At 39.6% G+C, this 16,283-nt stretch overlaps 1 protein-coding gene across 4 annotated transcripts in view; it reads left to right on the top strand.

Annotated features, from left to right (window-relative positions):
- The window catches only part of LOC124794693 (coiled-coil domain-containing protein 102A), a 158,581-nt gene that overhangs the window by 66,151 nt on the left and 76,147 nt on the right, over positions 1 to 16,283 (top strand). For all 4 annotated transcript variants that reach the window (XR_007016597.1, XM_047258251.1, XM_047258254.1 and 1 more), the window contains one exon: positions 3,231 to 3,458. Coding sequence is in view for 3 of the 4 variants with exons in the window: in XM_047258251.1 (XP_047114207.1) it covers positions 3,231 to 3,458 (228 nt within the window). In the remaining variant the exon portion in view is untranslated. The remainder of the gene's footprint in view (positions 1 to 3,230; positions 3,459 to 16,283) is intronic.

Below are 16,283 nucleotides of genomic sequence, written 5' to 3'. Positions count from 1 at the left end.
TTCACTACTCTCATTTCAAACAGGATCAATAATGTCCTTGTCATCTATAATCTCTGAAATCGGTTCTTTGTTGTCAGCAACTACGCAATGGTTCAAGGATTTGAGATCAGTATTGCATCACATGCAACTGGATGTCACTGCTGTTAAAATCTATGTTGCTACAGCATTCATCTGTCGCATTTTCTTCAATAGAGCACTTGTTCCAGCAATTCCTAGTAGTTGTTGGACCAATGCTTTGCCATGCAAGGCTTACTAAATACACAATATTTGTTAAGATTTACAGATTTCAAGAACATTTTGATTTTGTCATCTGGCTTTACTATTGAAGTGAACAGTTTGTGGTGATAATGAACCTGAAATTCATGTATAATGCCCTGATACAGTGGCTGAATTAATGCCATCATGTTTTTTGATAAAAACAAAGTTTTTATTTTTCCATCTCTTGATTTATATGCATCAGCAGGTGGATGAGCTGGACATACCAGCATCACTTTCAGTTCTACGAAACTTGCGATTGTCCCTTCCGGTACACCACAGTCGCATGATACATGCGCTTTAGTTTCACCATTCTTCACACAGTCAATAATTTTTAATTTAAAACTCACAAAATATGCTTTCCACTTCTGTGACATCATAACAAGCAGGCAGAAATCTGGACAATGAATGAATAGTTTATGGTCAACATGGGTACGCTCATTTCTATTATTGCCAATCACTGCTGCACTTCGTTGACTGCATCAATAGTGAGGGGTGTATCAAAAGCTTCTGTCTAGCAACAACCCTAATTTGTTAGTAAGACAAAGCAAAGATTGAGTTTAAGGTTGCAGTAGTAAACTATACTGCAAAAAGGCTACTTGCCGACTATAATAACATTTTTTCAAGTTTATAAAATATGCTGAGAGTGCAAAAATAATTCAGAAATGACATTTTATTTTGGGAGACATACTTATACCACTTTATATCCAAATCCACGGTATTTCAGTCTGCAGTATTTTCGGCTTCTACTGTATTAGTGTTTGATCTTTCATAATGACACACACCTTTAATTTCTTAGTTTCATCTCAGGGCTAGTGTTCACAACGCTGGTATTTCTGCCAGGAGGAGATTATCTGGTGTCTTTGAAGTACAAAATCATTCTGCTGCAGGTGCTATTGAAGTTTCATGCCGATGTAAGAAGTTCCTGGGGTGCTGATTTTGTTGGTGTTTCACAGAAACTGTTTCTGAAATATGACTGAGATTACAGTTTTGTGGTCCACTCTTAATATGATACATCTTCTTCATAGCGGAAAAATGCTGCATTCGTTTAATTTTAATATAATACTTATATATGATTTGACCATCAGCAGCTGTGTGAAATATTAGTCCAAATTATTCACTGAATGCAAACTTCATGTTATCAGCTGCTGTGGGCATAGCTATATTACACAATTGTGATATATGAGAATTTGTGCTGGACCAGGGCTCGAACCCAAATTTCCCACTTACTGGAAGTGCCCACCTGAACCATTCTGGCTGTCCATGCACGCACCCCGGCCAGATCCAAACCATCATATGTCACTGCATGCTTCTTTATATCTTAGTCTCATGTATGTCTCCTTTCAAGCTCACAGCAGTATTTCATTCCTGCTAATGGAAAATGACACTATCACAAGGAATCAAGACCATTTCTATCTTTGTGCACACCATCTCTGATTATGATACTAACTTATGAGTGGGAATCAAGCAATGTTGCTAGCTTAAAGCGAGACATATGTAAGACTACCATATGAGGAAATGGACAGTGACATATGGAGGTTTAGATTGGGCCAGGGAGTGTGCACAAATAGCCAAAATGGTTCAGATGACTGATCACTACAAGCAGAAAAACCAAGTTAAAGTCGTAGTTGGTAGATCCCCTCACTTTACTAAACTTCCTGAAGTGTCTCAGTCTAGCTAGTGAGTCTGTAGAAGATCGTATAAGAAACATACAGTACGACTGGCCTGCTTTTCCATCTGATATTTGCAGTGCATAAGGCAATCCATCCTTGAGTTATCTTATTGAGTTGTCACATAGGATTTGCTCTGCCTGTTTAGCCATGAAGCTCGTGTGTTTGGTTTCCGTTGCAGAAGCTATAGCAGCTCCATTGAATTCTCTGGAAAGTGTAGTTCTACACCCTGTAATTCTAAGTGACAATAGGGGTAGCTGTGTTACTTGAAACATGTCTGTGGATGCCATTATGAAGTGTTTATTTGTGAAAACACTAAACTGATCATGATGAAACAACATGTCACTTATTAAATCAAAAACTAGCAATTTTCGAGGGCATGGTCTTAACTGCAGAACTCGCTCGGGAGGCTTGGTATTGGCGACTGGCAAGTATGGCACTCAGTCAAGATCTTGTACTTACAGTTGTGAAACATTGTAGCTGTTTGTACAGATTCATTAGCTTAAACATTATTCATGTGTTTACTGAAACGACTGATTTCTTGTGTAGTAGTATTGGTGTAAGAAAGTGCTTAGGACTGGTAGGCACCTCGTTATGCCTGTAGTGGAAAAAGTGGCTTTTGTTTGCAAATAGATGTGTACACACACTGAAATAGATGAATGTCCTAACCAAGCTGAACATCCAGAATATTTTCCAGTCACTGCTATGTAACATACAAGCTCTTGAGGCTCTTCACAGGAGCTTCACTCAGTAGTAATGGTCCACATGAAGACTGCTGAAAACATAAAGAAATGTGCTTACTTTGTAAGTATTTTTTATAATAAATTTGTACCTCTACTTCCGATTATTGATGTTTCCAGGAGCATCTGTGTATGTAGTTTTGATAGAAAGTAACAAGAAAATTGGATCTTAGACTTTTACTAAAACTTGTGTTATACAGCTGTTTCTCATAATGGAGTTTAAAAATCTATATCATTAGATTGTTTGAGTGTAGATATATCTTTTTCTCCTGCAACAGGTTATGTTTTACCCCCAATTCAATAATTCATTGAGGTGAGAAATATTTGGATCCACATTGTGAACACATTTTGATTTTATGTACTATTTTGTAAAAGAATCAAAGCAACGTGATATTTTTATTACCCCCCACTATCCCCCATTTGGAAAGTGTGATGATTACAGTTTCTTTCCCTTTTATGAATGGTTTACCATAGTGCTTTTCTCAAATGATTAACTAATATAACTGTAGTGGAATGTCATTTGCACTGGGATTATTACTTTAAAGAAAAATAAAATTTTTTGCAGCTCGAACGCATGCAGGCAGAAAATTCTGCTGAATGGAGAAGAAGTGAAAGCCTGGAGACTGAGAAACTTGCCTTGGAGAGAGAGAACAAAAAGCTACGAGCTGAACTTCGTGATGCAAATGAGCGACTTGAACGTATGCAGCGCAATGTTGCAGCAGGCCGTTTGCCTTTGCCTTCATCATCAGTTGTGGAAACAGAGCTGCGCGAAGATCTCGCTGACAGAGTTAAGGTAATCTAACTTTTTCTTTATATTGATGTGGTGAAATCCCAGATTTTGATCTCTCTAAGAATCAACAAAACACATTTGGGTATGAAACTTCCTGGCAGATTAAAACTGTGTGCCCGACTGAGACTCGAACTCGGGACCTTTGGAAACATTTGGGTATTTTTATACATACTTTGTATTGTGTAAAATAAATCTTTGTTTGTGCATGTGTTTTCTGAACTCAAACTGGTCCCCCCCCCCCCCCCTCCATATCAGAGTCAAAAATAAAAAGCAGGTACAAACAGTAAATGAGTTCACTGAACTAAGGTAAGATAAGGTACAGTTTTGTGTTGTGGCCCCAGACGGGCCATTCCCGGCGGGGTCAGGGATTTTCTCTGCCTCGTGATGACTGGGTGTTGTGTGGTGTCCTTAGGTTAGTTAGGTTTAAGTAGTTCTAAGTTCTAGGGGACTGATGACCTCAGATGTTAAGTCCCATAGTGCTCAGAGCCATTTGAACCATACGGGCCACTCGGACCCAACCAACCACTCTTGTCATCCTCTTGCATTTGGCATTATTGGATGCGTATGTAGGGTTATTTGGTCAGCTCACTGTTGTTGGGTTTCTTGACTTTGGAACCGCTACTGATCAATCGAGTATCTCCTCTGTTGACCTCATGAGGCTGATGACACCCCGTATCAGCCCTCCAACTGAGAAATTGAACCTGGATCCTCCACACGGCAGACAGGCATGCTGACTGCTCAGCTTTGGAGGCGGACTCACAGATGTGAGGACAATATTGAAAATAGTGGAATATTGCAAATATTAATTCACATGTCACAGTTTTTGCTTTTCACATAATCTATGGAAAAACACTTTTGCACCAACCTCGTGACTAATTATTTTTCGATCAGGCCTGTCTCTCATTACTCCTTTAACTACAGGATTTGTGGCATACAGCCACCTGTGTAATGGAGGTAAAAGTAATTCTGCTTTCTTAGTGTAGTTCAGTAGTATGTGCTGTGCTTGAATTGTGAATGGGTCAGTGTCACTTATTTACACTCTTCAGTCTGTCACCACACCACAAAGAGTCATTTCAAGCTTGGACCAGGCTTGAATTGTAATTTTATGGTAAGAAGTATTGTCAGAATGGGAAATTGCCACTCAGTGTGTATACTCTACAATGATACTATTCAGACATAAGGCTGCTATTGTAAAACCACAAAAATTTTAGGTCTGCCTTTTAATGGTCACCTGCAGTGAACACCACCAACAGATAAATGACACCTACATATTGTCGCTTGAATGTTCCATGAGGAGAATACAACTGAAATGCGAACTTGCATTTTTGGTACAACTGGGAGGCTTTGTTGATCCAGACAGTATGCAACTGTGTCCGCACAGTCAGTTTGGCCCCTAGGCATATGTTAATGTTAATAACAGTAATACAGCCCTGCCAGCAATGAAGTGTGCAGAGAAGGTGGGCAAAAGAACACCTGGAATGAAACTCAGATCAGTAGTGTATGGTTCTCTTCACTGAGAAGTGTAAGATTTGTTCGACACATGATGATCATCCGCAGAAGCATGGGGAGGCTACCATGTACCAATGCATGATTCAGACACACGTTCTGATGCCTTGAGGAGAACATAGGTTAGTCACGTTGTGGGCCAGTAAAATGTATGTCACACGTCACTTGTTGCAATTGAGGATACCCTTTTACACTGGAAGTGAGTAGTGGGACAGACTTCAGCAGCAACATCTTGACCCCCTTCTGGACATTGTGCAAAAGGGGATACAAGCAAGTCACAATCTGTGGGGTGGAGTTAGATAATAATTTCAAAAATGTGAATTTTGAAAAAGACTTTCTTGTGGCAGTTATTGTTTTGCTTTTATTTCAAAGGAAAGTTATTTAATTTAGTTTCATAAGGCTTATCCTTTCATTCTCTTCTCCCCTTGAAAACTGCTTCCCCACACCGGTGATGCAAAACTTTCTTGGTCAGATTGCTCATTTTCTTTGCCCATACTTAATCAGAACCATTACTTTTATGCTGACCAAATACCCCTACATATGCGAACAAAAATAATCAATTATTGACAGTATAATGTAAATGGATAATAAAAAAATCTACACACCAAGTGGTGGTGTGGAAACAGATGCACAAAAAGTTTTAACTTTTACATGCTTTTGGAGCCAGCAGCTCCTTCTGGCAGAAGAGATGAAGAGGAAGGAAGAGGGGTGAAGAAAAAGGACTGGAGAGGTTTAGAGAAATTAGTGCAGTTCAGGAAAGTCACCCAGAACCCGGGGTCGGGGGGGGGGGGGGGGGGGACTTACCAGATGGGTTGAGAAGAAAAGACTGATTTTTGGGGACTGCACCAGAGGAGATTTGAAAATCCAAAGCTTAAAGGTGGAAGACAGGGTAATATGCAAGACAGAGATTACTAGTAAAACATTGAGCATGAGTTAATAAGAGTGAAAAGCTAAGTGCATTGCCTGTAACAGATGTGGAAGGGGGATGGCAAATAATAGGCAGGTCAGAAAATGAGTGAAGAAAGGAGCAGGTACTGTGAAGAAATGTTGAGACGGAAGGAATTAACATAAATTAAGGCTGGGTGGGTGGAGAGAACCAAAGACATGTTGTAGTTTCAGTTACCACCTGTGGAGTTCTGGGAAACGGGTGTCTGGGGAAGAATCCAAATGGCATGTGTGGTGAAACAGGCACTGAGGTCATGACTGTCATGTTGCATAGCATGCTCTGCAACAGGACATTGCCTCTGTACTTGCTATGCCCATTAATGCACATTAATCCCAACTGATAACTGGTTCTTAGTCATGCCGATGTAAAAGGCTGAACAGTGTTTACATAACAGCTGGTATATGACGTGTCATCGTACATGTGGCTCTCGCTTTGATAGTATATGTTTTGCCAGTAACAGAGCTGGAATAGGTGATGGTAAGAGGGTGCATAGGGCAAGTCTTGTAGTGGGGGCAGTCATAGGGGTAAGAGCCATAGGGTAGTGAGATGGGTGCAGAAGGAGCATAGGGTCTCACAAGGATATTGTGGGGATTGGAAGCTATTCTAGGCATGGTGGGCAAAATCTCAGACACAATTGTTCTCATTTCAGGGCATAATTTTAGGAAGTCATGGCCTTATTAAGGTAGCTGATTAATACATTCAAGACCAGGATTATACTGGGTGACAAGTGATGTGCTCCGAAGTTGTTTTTTGAAGGGATCAGCAGTATCAGCATTGGATTTGATGGCCTGGGAAATCTGCTTGTGAACTAGGCTGTTCGGATAATTATGTCCAGTGAAGGCTGAAGTGAGAGTGGTGGTGTATTGCTGTAAAGAGCCTGCAGCCGAACAAATAAGTTCGCCTCAAATGCCAAGGCTGTATGGGAGGGAACATTCGACATGGAGAGGATGGCAATTGTCAAAATGTAAGTACTGTTGTTCGTTAGTAGGTTTGACATGAACAGAAGTGTGCAGCTGGCCTTCAGTGAGGATGAGATCAGCACCTGCAACCCATAGTACAAAGACTTCCCTCCTATATTAAACATACCAACCATTTCCTAGATCATCTGAAATCCATGAATGCCCCACTCCCACCACACACCTTGCTTGTCGCGATTGGTGCCACCTCCCTCTATACCAACATCCCTCACATACATGGTCTGTCTGAGTCTGAACATTTTCTCAGTCAATGCCCATCTGATTCGAAACCTATGATATTCTTCGTGCTCACCTTAATCAACTTCATGTTTGAGGAGAAGACATTCAAACAGATGAGGGGTACAACCACAGGAACTAGGATGGCTCCTTCCTGTGCCAACCTTTTCATGGGTCACTTGGAGGAGGCTTTCCTGGATCCATAAGCCTTCAGCCCCTGCTTTGATTTAGACACATTGATGACATCTTTGCAGTATGGACTCAAGGTGAGGCTGACCTGTTAAAATCCCTAGAATCTCTAAATATCTTCTCCCAATTAAATTCCACATGGTCCTATTCTGGATCTCCCATGCCACTTTCTTTGATTTTGATCTCATCCTCAACTACACACTTTCATCCACACCAAACCTACTAACAAACAACAGTACATACATTTTGACAGTTGCCATCCTTTCCATGTCATCCTTTCCATGTTCCCTCCCATACAGCCTTGGCGTTTGAGGAAAATGTATTTGTTTGAATGCAATACACCACCACTCTCACTTCAGCCTTCACTGGATGTAATTATACCAATAACCTGGTTCAAAAGCAGATTTTCCCAGGCCATCACATCCAATCCTGGTACTGCTGATAGCCCCAAAAAACAACTTTGGAGCACACCACTTCGTAAAATCATGCTCTGAAATGAGATCAATTCTGTCTGAGATTTTGCCCATCACACCTAGAATAGCTTTTCATTGCCTCCCAATCTTCGCAATATCCTTGTGAGACCCTATGCTCCTTCTGCACCCATCTCCCTGCCCTATGGTTCCTACCCCTGTAACCATCCCCACTGCAATACTTGCCCTGTGCACCCTCCTGCCACCATCTATTCCAGCCCTGTAACTGGCAAAATATATACTATCAAAGGGGGAGCCACATGTGAAACAACATGTCATATACCAGCTGTTAATTAAACATTGTTCAGCCTTTTACATCGGCGTGACTACCACCCAGTTATCAGTCAGGATGTATGGGCATAGATGGAGGGCAACATATAATATCCTGTTGCAGAGCATGCTATACAACATGACATCATGATCACAGTGCCTATTTTACCACACGTGCCATGTGGATTCTTCCCCCAGACACCAATTTCTCATAACTACACAGATGGGAACTAATAATACAACATATCCTTGCTTCTTGCCACCCATCTAGCCTTAATTTACATTAATTCCTTCCATCTCACCATTTCTTCACAGTAACTACTCCTTTCTTCACTCCGGTTTAGTTTTCTACATCTTTCATTTTTTGAGCCCTCCGTTTTATTTGCTATCCCCCCTTCCACCTCTGTTACATGCAATGCACTTAGCTTTTACTCTTATTAATTCATGCACAATGTTTTAGTAGTAATCTCTGTCTTGCATATTACTCTGTCTTCCATGTTTAAGCTCTCAGGTTTTCAAATCTCATCCAGTGCAGTCTCCAACACTCAGTCTTTCCTTCTCGTCCTGTCTGGGAAGTCTTTGCTGACCTGGGTTCTGGGTGATTTTTCTGAACTGCACCTCTTTCCCTAAACCTCTCCAGTCCTTTTCCTTCACCCCTCTTGCTTTCCCTTCAACTCTTCTGTCAGAAGAAGGAGCCTCTGACTCCAAGAGCATGTAAAAGTTAAACCTCTTTTGTGTGTGTGTGTGTGTGTGTGTGTGTGTGTGTGTGTGTGTGGTGAGTAGATTCTTTTATCCATCCATTGACATTATGTTTACATAGTTGATATAGTTCATACAAGACTGAAGCTTCTAATCAAAATATGAACAGCAGAGCAAATGATATGGAAATTTCATTTCCTTAGTATCATTCTGGGGCTTTTGAGTTAGTTCAGAATGAGGAACTTTACATGTGTAGACTACTTTAAGTGATTAACACTGTAGGGAAATACTGAGGTGAAAGCGGGTGGCACACACTAAATGGAAAAAGGAAAACTGCAAGCAAGACATAGGAAGAGGAAAAATTAATGAATGAGACAGCTGTAAAGAGGTCTGTATTAAACAGTTTAATAGTTTTGGAAATGACAGTGATAAAGTATATTACTGTAGTGTGATTCCGTGATATGGGAATATCTGTTTATATGTTTGTGATCATCACACATTGTACACATTGTAAAAACATTGTTTCATAGACAATATTGGTCTGGACATGTTATGTGAGGTGAGGTGATAAAATGAGGTAATTTGATAATTAAATAATGTTAAACTGAAATCCAGTGGTTGAATAGATAAGTTGATAAGGAAATTGTATTAAGATTTCACTGATGTAGGTAAAAAAATCTTATCTTTTTATGTAGATGTAGTGAAATATCAGATTGACCTCTTTAAGGAAAAAAAAAAGTTGAATATTTTTCATACATGCTTTGTGCTGTGTAAAATAAATGTGTGTATGTTTGTTTTCTGAACTTGACTTTTTTTCGTTCATAACAGAGATGGTCAATTATCAAGTCTAAGAATATGTAGAACAATGTATGAGCAATAGGTGATAAATAGTGTGAGAAGATGGTGTACACTTAGGACCAGCTTTGCTCTCACATGTTTGGTCAGAAAGACCAATGTCGCAGCAGGGAAATTCAAGACATCATATGACAGTGCAAAATTTTGCCTTGCAGTACTGTATGCACTCATCATCATTGTCTTTTAGTTTCCAGCCACTGGCTGGATCTATTTGGAACATAAGCCTCTCCAGCTTTTCCTGTCCTCTCATCATGTTTCCCTCACCATTCTGTCTCAGTCCTCTCCTCTCTTCTACACACATTATTTCACCCCAATACTCTATGCCTCTGTCTATCAGCCTTTAAGTCTCTTGCCTTCTATTGTCGTTTCATGAGTCACTGTATAATAATACTTTATTAAATGATATTTTTAAAAATTTCCATAGTTTATGATCAGATCCAACACATCATAAAACAGTGTCATCTGATATAATTCAAGTTACAAGCCACTTGAAATTGAGCTGTCAACATTCCGAACAATACCTCAAAAGGCTGGTGTGCAACAAAAGTTAGACACAATGCCTAAAGTGTGGAGTAAATTTAGCTAATCTGAATACAAATTTCAACATGTTTTGGCCACATTAATAAGAAGTCAGGGCAAATAACCACTATACGCTAAAAGAACACAATTCATTGTGAGGATGAGTAAAAGATGTAATCTATCCAAAATCAGGCTTCACTGGAACAAAGAAGCAATGAAGTGATCAATAGGGAAGATGCGTCAATCTGCTTGCTGATCAGTTAAAACTCTTATGAATAGCCAGACTCACCAAAATTACATGATCATAATTTGCTACTGAAAGTATTCAATGATACCTAAATCGACATGAAAAGAAAATTTATGAAAGTGGCAAAATTTGAAGGAAGGGCACAGGAATTTCCACTGCTGATTGTGAATGCCAGAAAAACAATTACTTTATTTGGAATCATTCAAATTGAACACTGGCAAAAATAAATCAGCATTGTCAAATCTGGTGAGCAACGCGAATTTACATAAAACTATCAAAGAAGCTTATGAAAATGTGGAGCATTATGAAGGCAGTGAGAAAATTTATCAACTTGGTATGTGAAGGCATTGATAGCAATGAAAGTTTGTTGTATTTATATTGGATTGTGGTATGCAAATAAAGTAAGTTGGATGTCAGTTTTATCTGCGTAACTAAATTGTTTATAAAGGTTTTTAAAATGTTGGTATAAATGAATAAACTGAATACCGTACATGGAGGTCTATAATGAGTATGATGCTCCACTTTCAACAGTTAAAAAAAAGGAATGGCTGAATTCAAATATAGTTGTACTAATCGGGAAGGTACTCCATGTGAAAGACAACTCAAAGGTGCAAGCATAGATGAAAATATATTTAAAATTCACAATATAGCATTTGGTGATAAACAGTTTAAAGGACGAAATAACTAATGTTATTGGCATATCAAAGGAAGGGATACATTACATTTTGTATGATAAATTTGTTGAATGCTGACCAATGGCAAATGTAAGAAAGAATTCTTGAGGGTTTGATGTATAAACTGCTGGAGCATACACTCTATTCGATGAGCTTGGCAACCTCTGTTGTAATCTGTTCCCACATATAAACAAATTTTTCGGTGTAAATTCTTTTGAGTCCGATGCGGAGGTTATGGCAGCTGTAGATGAGATTTTTGCAAACTTTTCACAATCACTTCAGTGATTGAATCCATTGACTGGAAAAATGTTGGATGAACAGAATTGACCTAATGATTGACTATTTGAAAATATGTGTATTTTTTGCCAGAGGAGAAAAAACAATGCTATTCAAAGAACTTTTCTACTTGCACAGGGCCACAACAATTTTTTTCTGGCCATCTGCACTCATGAATAAAGTCAAATTGGAAACTGGCAGGTTTACTGAATAAGGCATACAGAAGCATAACTGTACCAAATGCAGATAGATCCATGCTTATTTCTCATGTTTCTGAGAGATTGGTTTCAAGATCTGTACATATGTTTCAGAGGCTTGTGACTGACAAATTTGTCAAAAGTCATTTTATTGAATGTTGTGCAAAGAATTAGGAAACCTAATCGTTGTCAATAATTCAAATTTCGGTAGCTTCCATTTACCATGGCCAGTGCTCCTGCTACTTATCAGCTATTTCTGAAACAGATTACACGTGCCATACTTGGATGCTCTAATGATACGAGTAATGCACTAATCACAGCCACAAATCCAGAGCAAAATAAGAAAATGTGGACTAGATTTTGCAATAAAAATGCATAATTTTTTAAATGTAGTATAATGTGTAGACTGTATCATTGATGCAAATTGGATAAACCAGATATCAATGTGATAGATATCAAAAAAACCTTCCTCTTTCGGAAAATATTGAAATATTGGACTCATTTATTTTAAAAGCATAAATTGGAAAACAAGATATCAGTGTGAGAACTATCAGAAAACTTTCCTCATTTCAAAAATGCCAAAATATTGGAATCATTTATTTGAAAAGTACAATTATACTTGAAGTTCATTGATAAATGTAATCAAATATTCAGATTGCTGAGACATTTCAGAAAGAAAAATATGAAATTTAAATCGAAAAAACTTTCAACAGTGTGTTTTTCAGAAGCTGAAAAATGAAATTAACAACTGAATAAAATTAGGTATTCACTGAAAAATCCAGGATGGAACGTAACAGTATTATGAAAAGAAAAGTTGCTGCTCACCTTATAGCATAGATGCTGAGTCGTAGATAGTCACAACAAAGACCACGATAGCCAAAAGCTTATATTTTGATAGTCTTTTTGTAGTGCCTATCTGCAACTGAACATCTCCGCTATATGGTGAGTAGCAACTTTCCTTTTCATAATATTGTTAGGTATTAATTGACGTAGATCAAATTGTGGTATTGGCCACTAATGCCTCATTTCATGACATTGGGGCTGTTGTTGCATAAATACAAACAGATTGAAAATGAAGTTTTTGTCAGTAATTTGTGGGGCAAAAAACCACACCAAATCTTATGCTGTACAAAACTTAAGGTTATCACAGATTATATATGCCACTGATTTCCATATTTCATCAAGAGAACCAATTTCCCAGTGTACTAGACGAGAACTCAAAACCAGAACCTTGACTTTTGTGGGTGATGCACAAGGGCATTTCACTTGGAAGGCAAGGTTCTGGATTTGTGTCTCAGGTAGTCACACAGTGTTATTCTGTTAGGAAGTTACATAGCATGAGACACAAACTGAAAGATTAATTCTAGTAACAACCTCTAGGGCAGGGATAGGCATGAGAGCTGCCTACTTCACTGGAAAGGTCAGTGCCAGGGAGAGCATGGCATTCTCTCAGCCTGTCTGTGTCAGAGCAGAACCTTCCCAGTGACTCCATCTGTGCTGCACATCACAGGTGGGAAACACACATCTATTTCGACCTACAGAATTAGTGTACTAAGTTGTGAAATGTTCAGACACGTGTTTACTGACATGATCACATATAAAATACATGCATGAAATAATAAGAAAAGAACACAAACGTTTCGCTTAATCTTACACAGAAGTGTGAAGTTCAAAGCAGGTCTACTACATGTGAAAAATAAAGAAACACTTTTTTACATGAATCAAGTTTTTAAAATTAATATTATTTTTTGTGAACTTCTCGTTGTTTGGACTGGAAGTACTGAATGCCAGATGGGGTGCCCCAATCAGGTGAACATAAGTATGACTACACCTAAGTTTTGATTTCATTAATTTCATTACACATACACATACACTTATTTCATTCTGAACATACTGCAGACTTGTGCAGCATTTTAAACAACCATAGGAACTGAGCATGAAGAACATTCTCATAGAAGATATCCAAATTTTCTGCTGTGTGAAACTTCTCCCTCTCCTCTGATTGCAATGACAGTCAGTGAGTTGTTGCAGTATTTTAGAAGATGCCTTTACAATGTCCATTGCAGAAGTAATTGCAAAAATATTAAAATCAAGTTAAAATTGATTAAGGCCATGGCTCCATTGCTAAAGTTTTCTTTTGGAACAAGTCCATTGAAATGTGCGATCCGTGTCCCCTTTACAATATTCATTCCACTTACAATTAGACTAACATTTATAAAGTGCACACCCTAATATCCTGAAAGTTTCTTTGTCTTCAACACAAACTTGTAGAGGAAACATGAACTAATTATCCAATACCAACTGACAGTCATAAAACTCCTTTACTGATTTTCCTTTCATGTCCATGAATAGTGCCATATCTTCACCCTTGTTGAAAATAAATTGGAAAATATCATTTCTTCTCAACAGCTTACTTCAGAGAAAGAAGGTACATTGCCATATCCACAGGCACTTTCTTCCAGGAAATATTTAAAAGGCCAGAGTATCAAACCATGCAATCTGGGTCAAAGGGTGTCCCAAGAGGAATAGTCAATATTCAGGGATATGACAGGAACAGTTACTAGAAAGGCAAAAAAGGCTAGTAAACATGGACTCTAAAATGCATACTGTAAAAGCTATGAGCACTTGTTCATCTTTGCTACCATGAATCATGTCTCTTCTGCTGAACTCTTAAGGTGTGCATTTTAGGGCCCATGGTTACAAGATTTTTTTGCTTCAAATGGTCATTCTTGTCATATCCCTGAATACTGACCAGTCCTCTTGGGACACTCTGTATTATTTGTGATTTACAACAATATATTTTGCTAGAGATTATTGTGATATAGAATGCAGTGTATTGCTGGTACTTTCTGCTGTGTACCAATGTGTTTCATCTTTTTTCCTCTCCAAAGAAATGACATCAGACTGATGACCAGTGATTGCCAAAGCTCCATCCGTTAATGATAAACAGAAGTTTTTCCTAGCAAATGTCGTACTTATAAATTATGTTTCTAAGCAAGGAAATATTCCATTAGTTGTAATTGTGTCATGCATTGGGACCAGATTAAGTTTTCTTCCTTGTTGAATTCAGTGTGAGAACTCTTAGAAACATGGCAAGGTGAGCAACATGTTGCACCATGCTTCCAGTCAAAAACAAAAGGTCCTAATTCCTGTCTTTCAACTAAACTTCCACATTGTTCATCATTTATTCCATAAGTCAACACACCGCTCCCATTGAAGGAGGAAGTATTTCGAAAAGAGGAATTTTCACTGTGCATAAAATTTTTGCGACAGTCACAAAGCATTATTTCAAATTCTATTAAACATTTTTGGAACAGTGATCAAAAATTTAAAAATTTTTCTTTTTAAAATTCAGTCTTGATCACATCATGTATGTTACAAGAACATAGGTGACCGGTTTCGGTCATGTCACATGATCATCACCAGACCCATGGCATCCTTCGAAGATGGTAGGTGGAGCACTCTTCTCAGCTGCTGTGATGTCAACTGGTCCAGTTTGAATGGTGCCATGGGTCTGATGATGGTCATGTGATATGACCGAAACCGGTCACCTATGTTCTTGTAACATACGTGGTGTGATCAAGCCTGAATTTTAAAAAGAAAAATTTCGTTATTTCAAAAATTCTCAGTCACTGAGGGGCCTACTGCTTTTGCTGTTTTTATTTATTTTATTTCCTTTCATGTTCCGTAGATCCTGGTAGCGAGTGAATCGCAAGGATATGGAATGTGTCAGATTCTACATAGTTCAAATATAATGTGTATAAATACAATAAAAAGATACATTGTAAATAAAAATCAACTAAACAGCAGCACAATCAATTAACAGAAAATTGTGTTTCATATGTTAAGGATGAGTAATATACACTCCTGGAAATGGAAAAAAGAACACATTGACACCGGTGTGTCAGACCCACCATACTTGCTCCGGACACTGCGAGAGGGCTGTACAAGCAATGATCACACGCACGGCACAGCGGACACACCAGGAACCGCGGTGTTGGCCGTCGAATGGCGCTAGCTGCGCAGCATTTGTGCACCGCCGCCGTCAGTGTCAGCCAGTTTGCCGTGGCATACGGAGCTCCATCGCAGTCTTTAACACTGGTAGCATGCCGCGACAGCGTGGACGTGAACCGTATATGCAGTTGACGGACTTTGAGCGAGGGCGTATAGTGGGCATGCGGGAGGCCGGGTGGACGTACCGCCGAATTGCTCAACACGTGGGGCGTGAGGTCTCCACAGTACATCGATGTTGTCGCCAGTGGTCGGCGGAAGGTGCACGTGCCCGTCGACCTGGGACCGGACCGCAGCGACGCACGGATGCACGCCAAGACCGTAGGATCCTACGCAGTGCCGTAGGGGACCGCACCGCCACTTCCCAGCAAATTAGGGACACTGTTGCTCCTGGGGTATCGGCGAGGACCATTCGCAACCGTCTCCATGAAGCTGGGCTACGGTCCCGCACACCGTTAGGCCGTCTTCCGCTCACGCCCCAACATCGTGCAGCCCGCCTCCAGTGGTGTCGCGACAGGCGTGAATGGAGGGACGAATGGAGACGTGTCGTCTTCAGCGATGAGAGTCGCTTCTGCCTTGGTGCCAATGATGGTCGTATGCGTGTTTGGCGCCGTGCAGGTGAGCGCCACAATCAGGACTGCATACGACCGAGGCACACAGGGCCAACACCCGGCATCATGGTGTGGGGAGCGATCTCCTACACTGGCCGTACACCACTGGTGATCGTCGAGGGGACACTGAATAGTGCACGGTACATCCAAACCATCATCGAACCC

The sequence above is a fragment of the Schistocerca piceifrons genome, chromosome 4 (assembly GCF_021461385.2).
Source record: "Schistocerca piceifrons isolate TAMUIC-IGC-003096 chromosome 4, iqSchPice1.1, whole genome shotgun sequence".
Classification (NCBI taxonomy): Eukaryota; Metazoa; Arthropoda; class Insecta; order Orthoptera; family Acrididae; genus Schistocerca; species Schistocerca piceifrons.
Note: the sequence above shows the minus strand (reverse complement) of the source record. Positions and strands in the feature narration are given on the sequence as shown.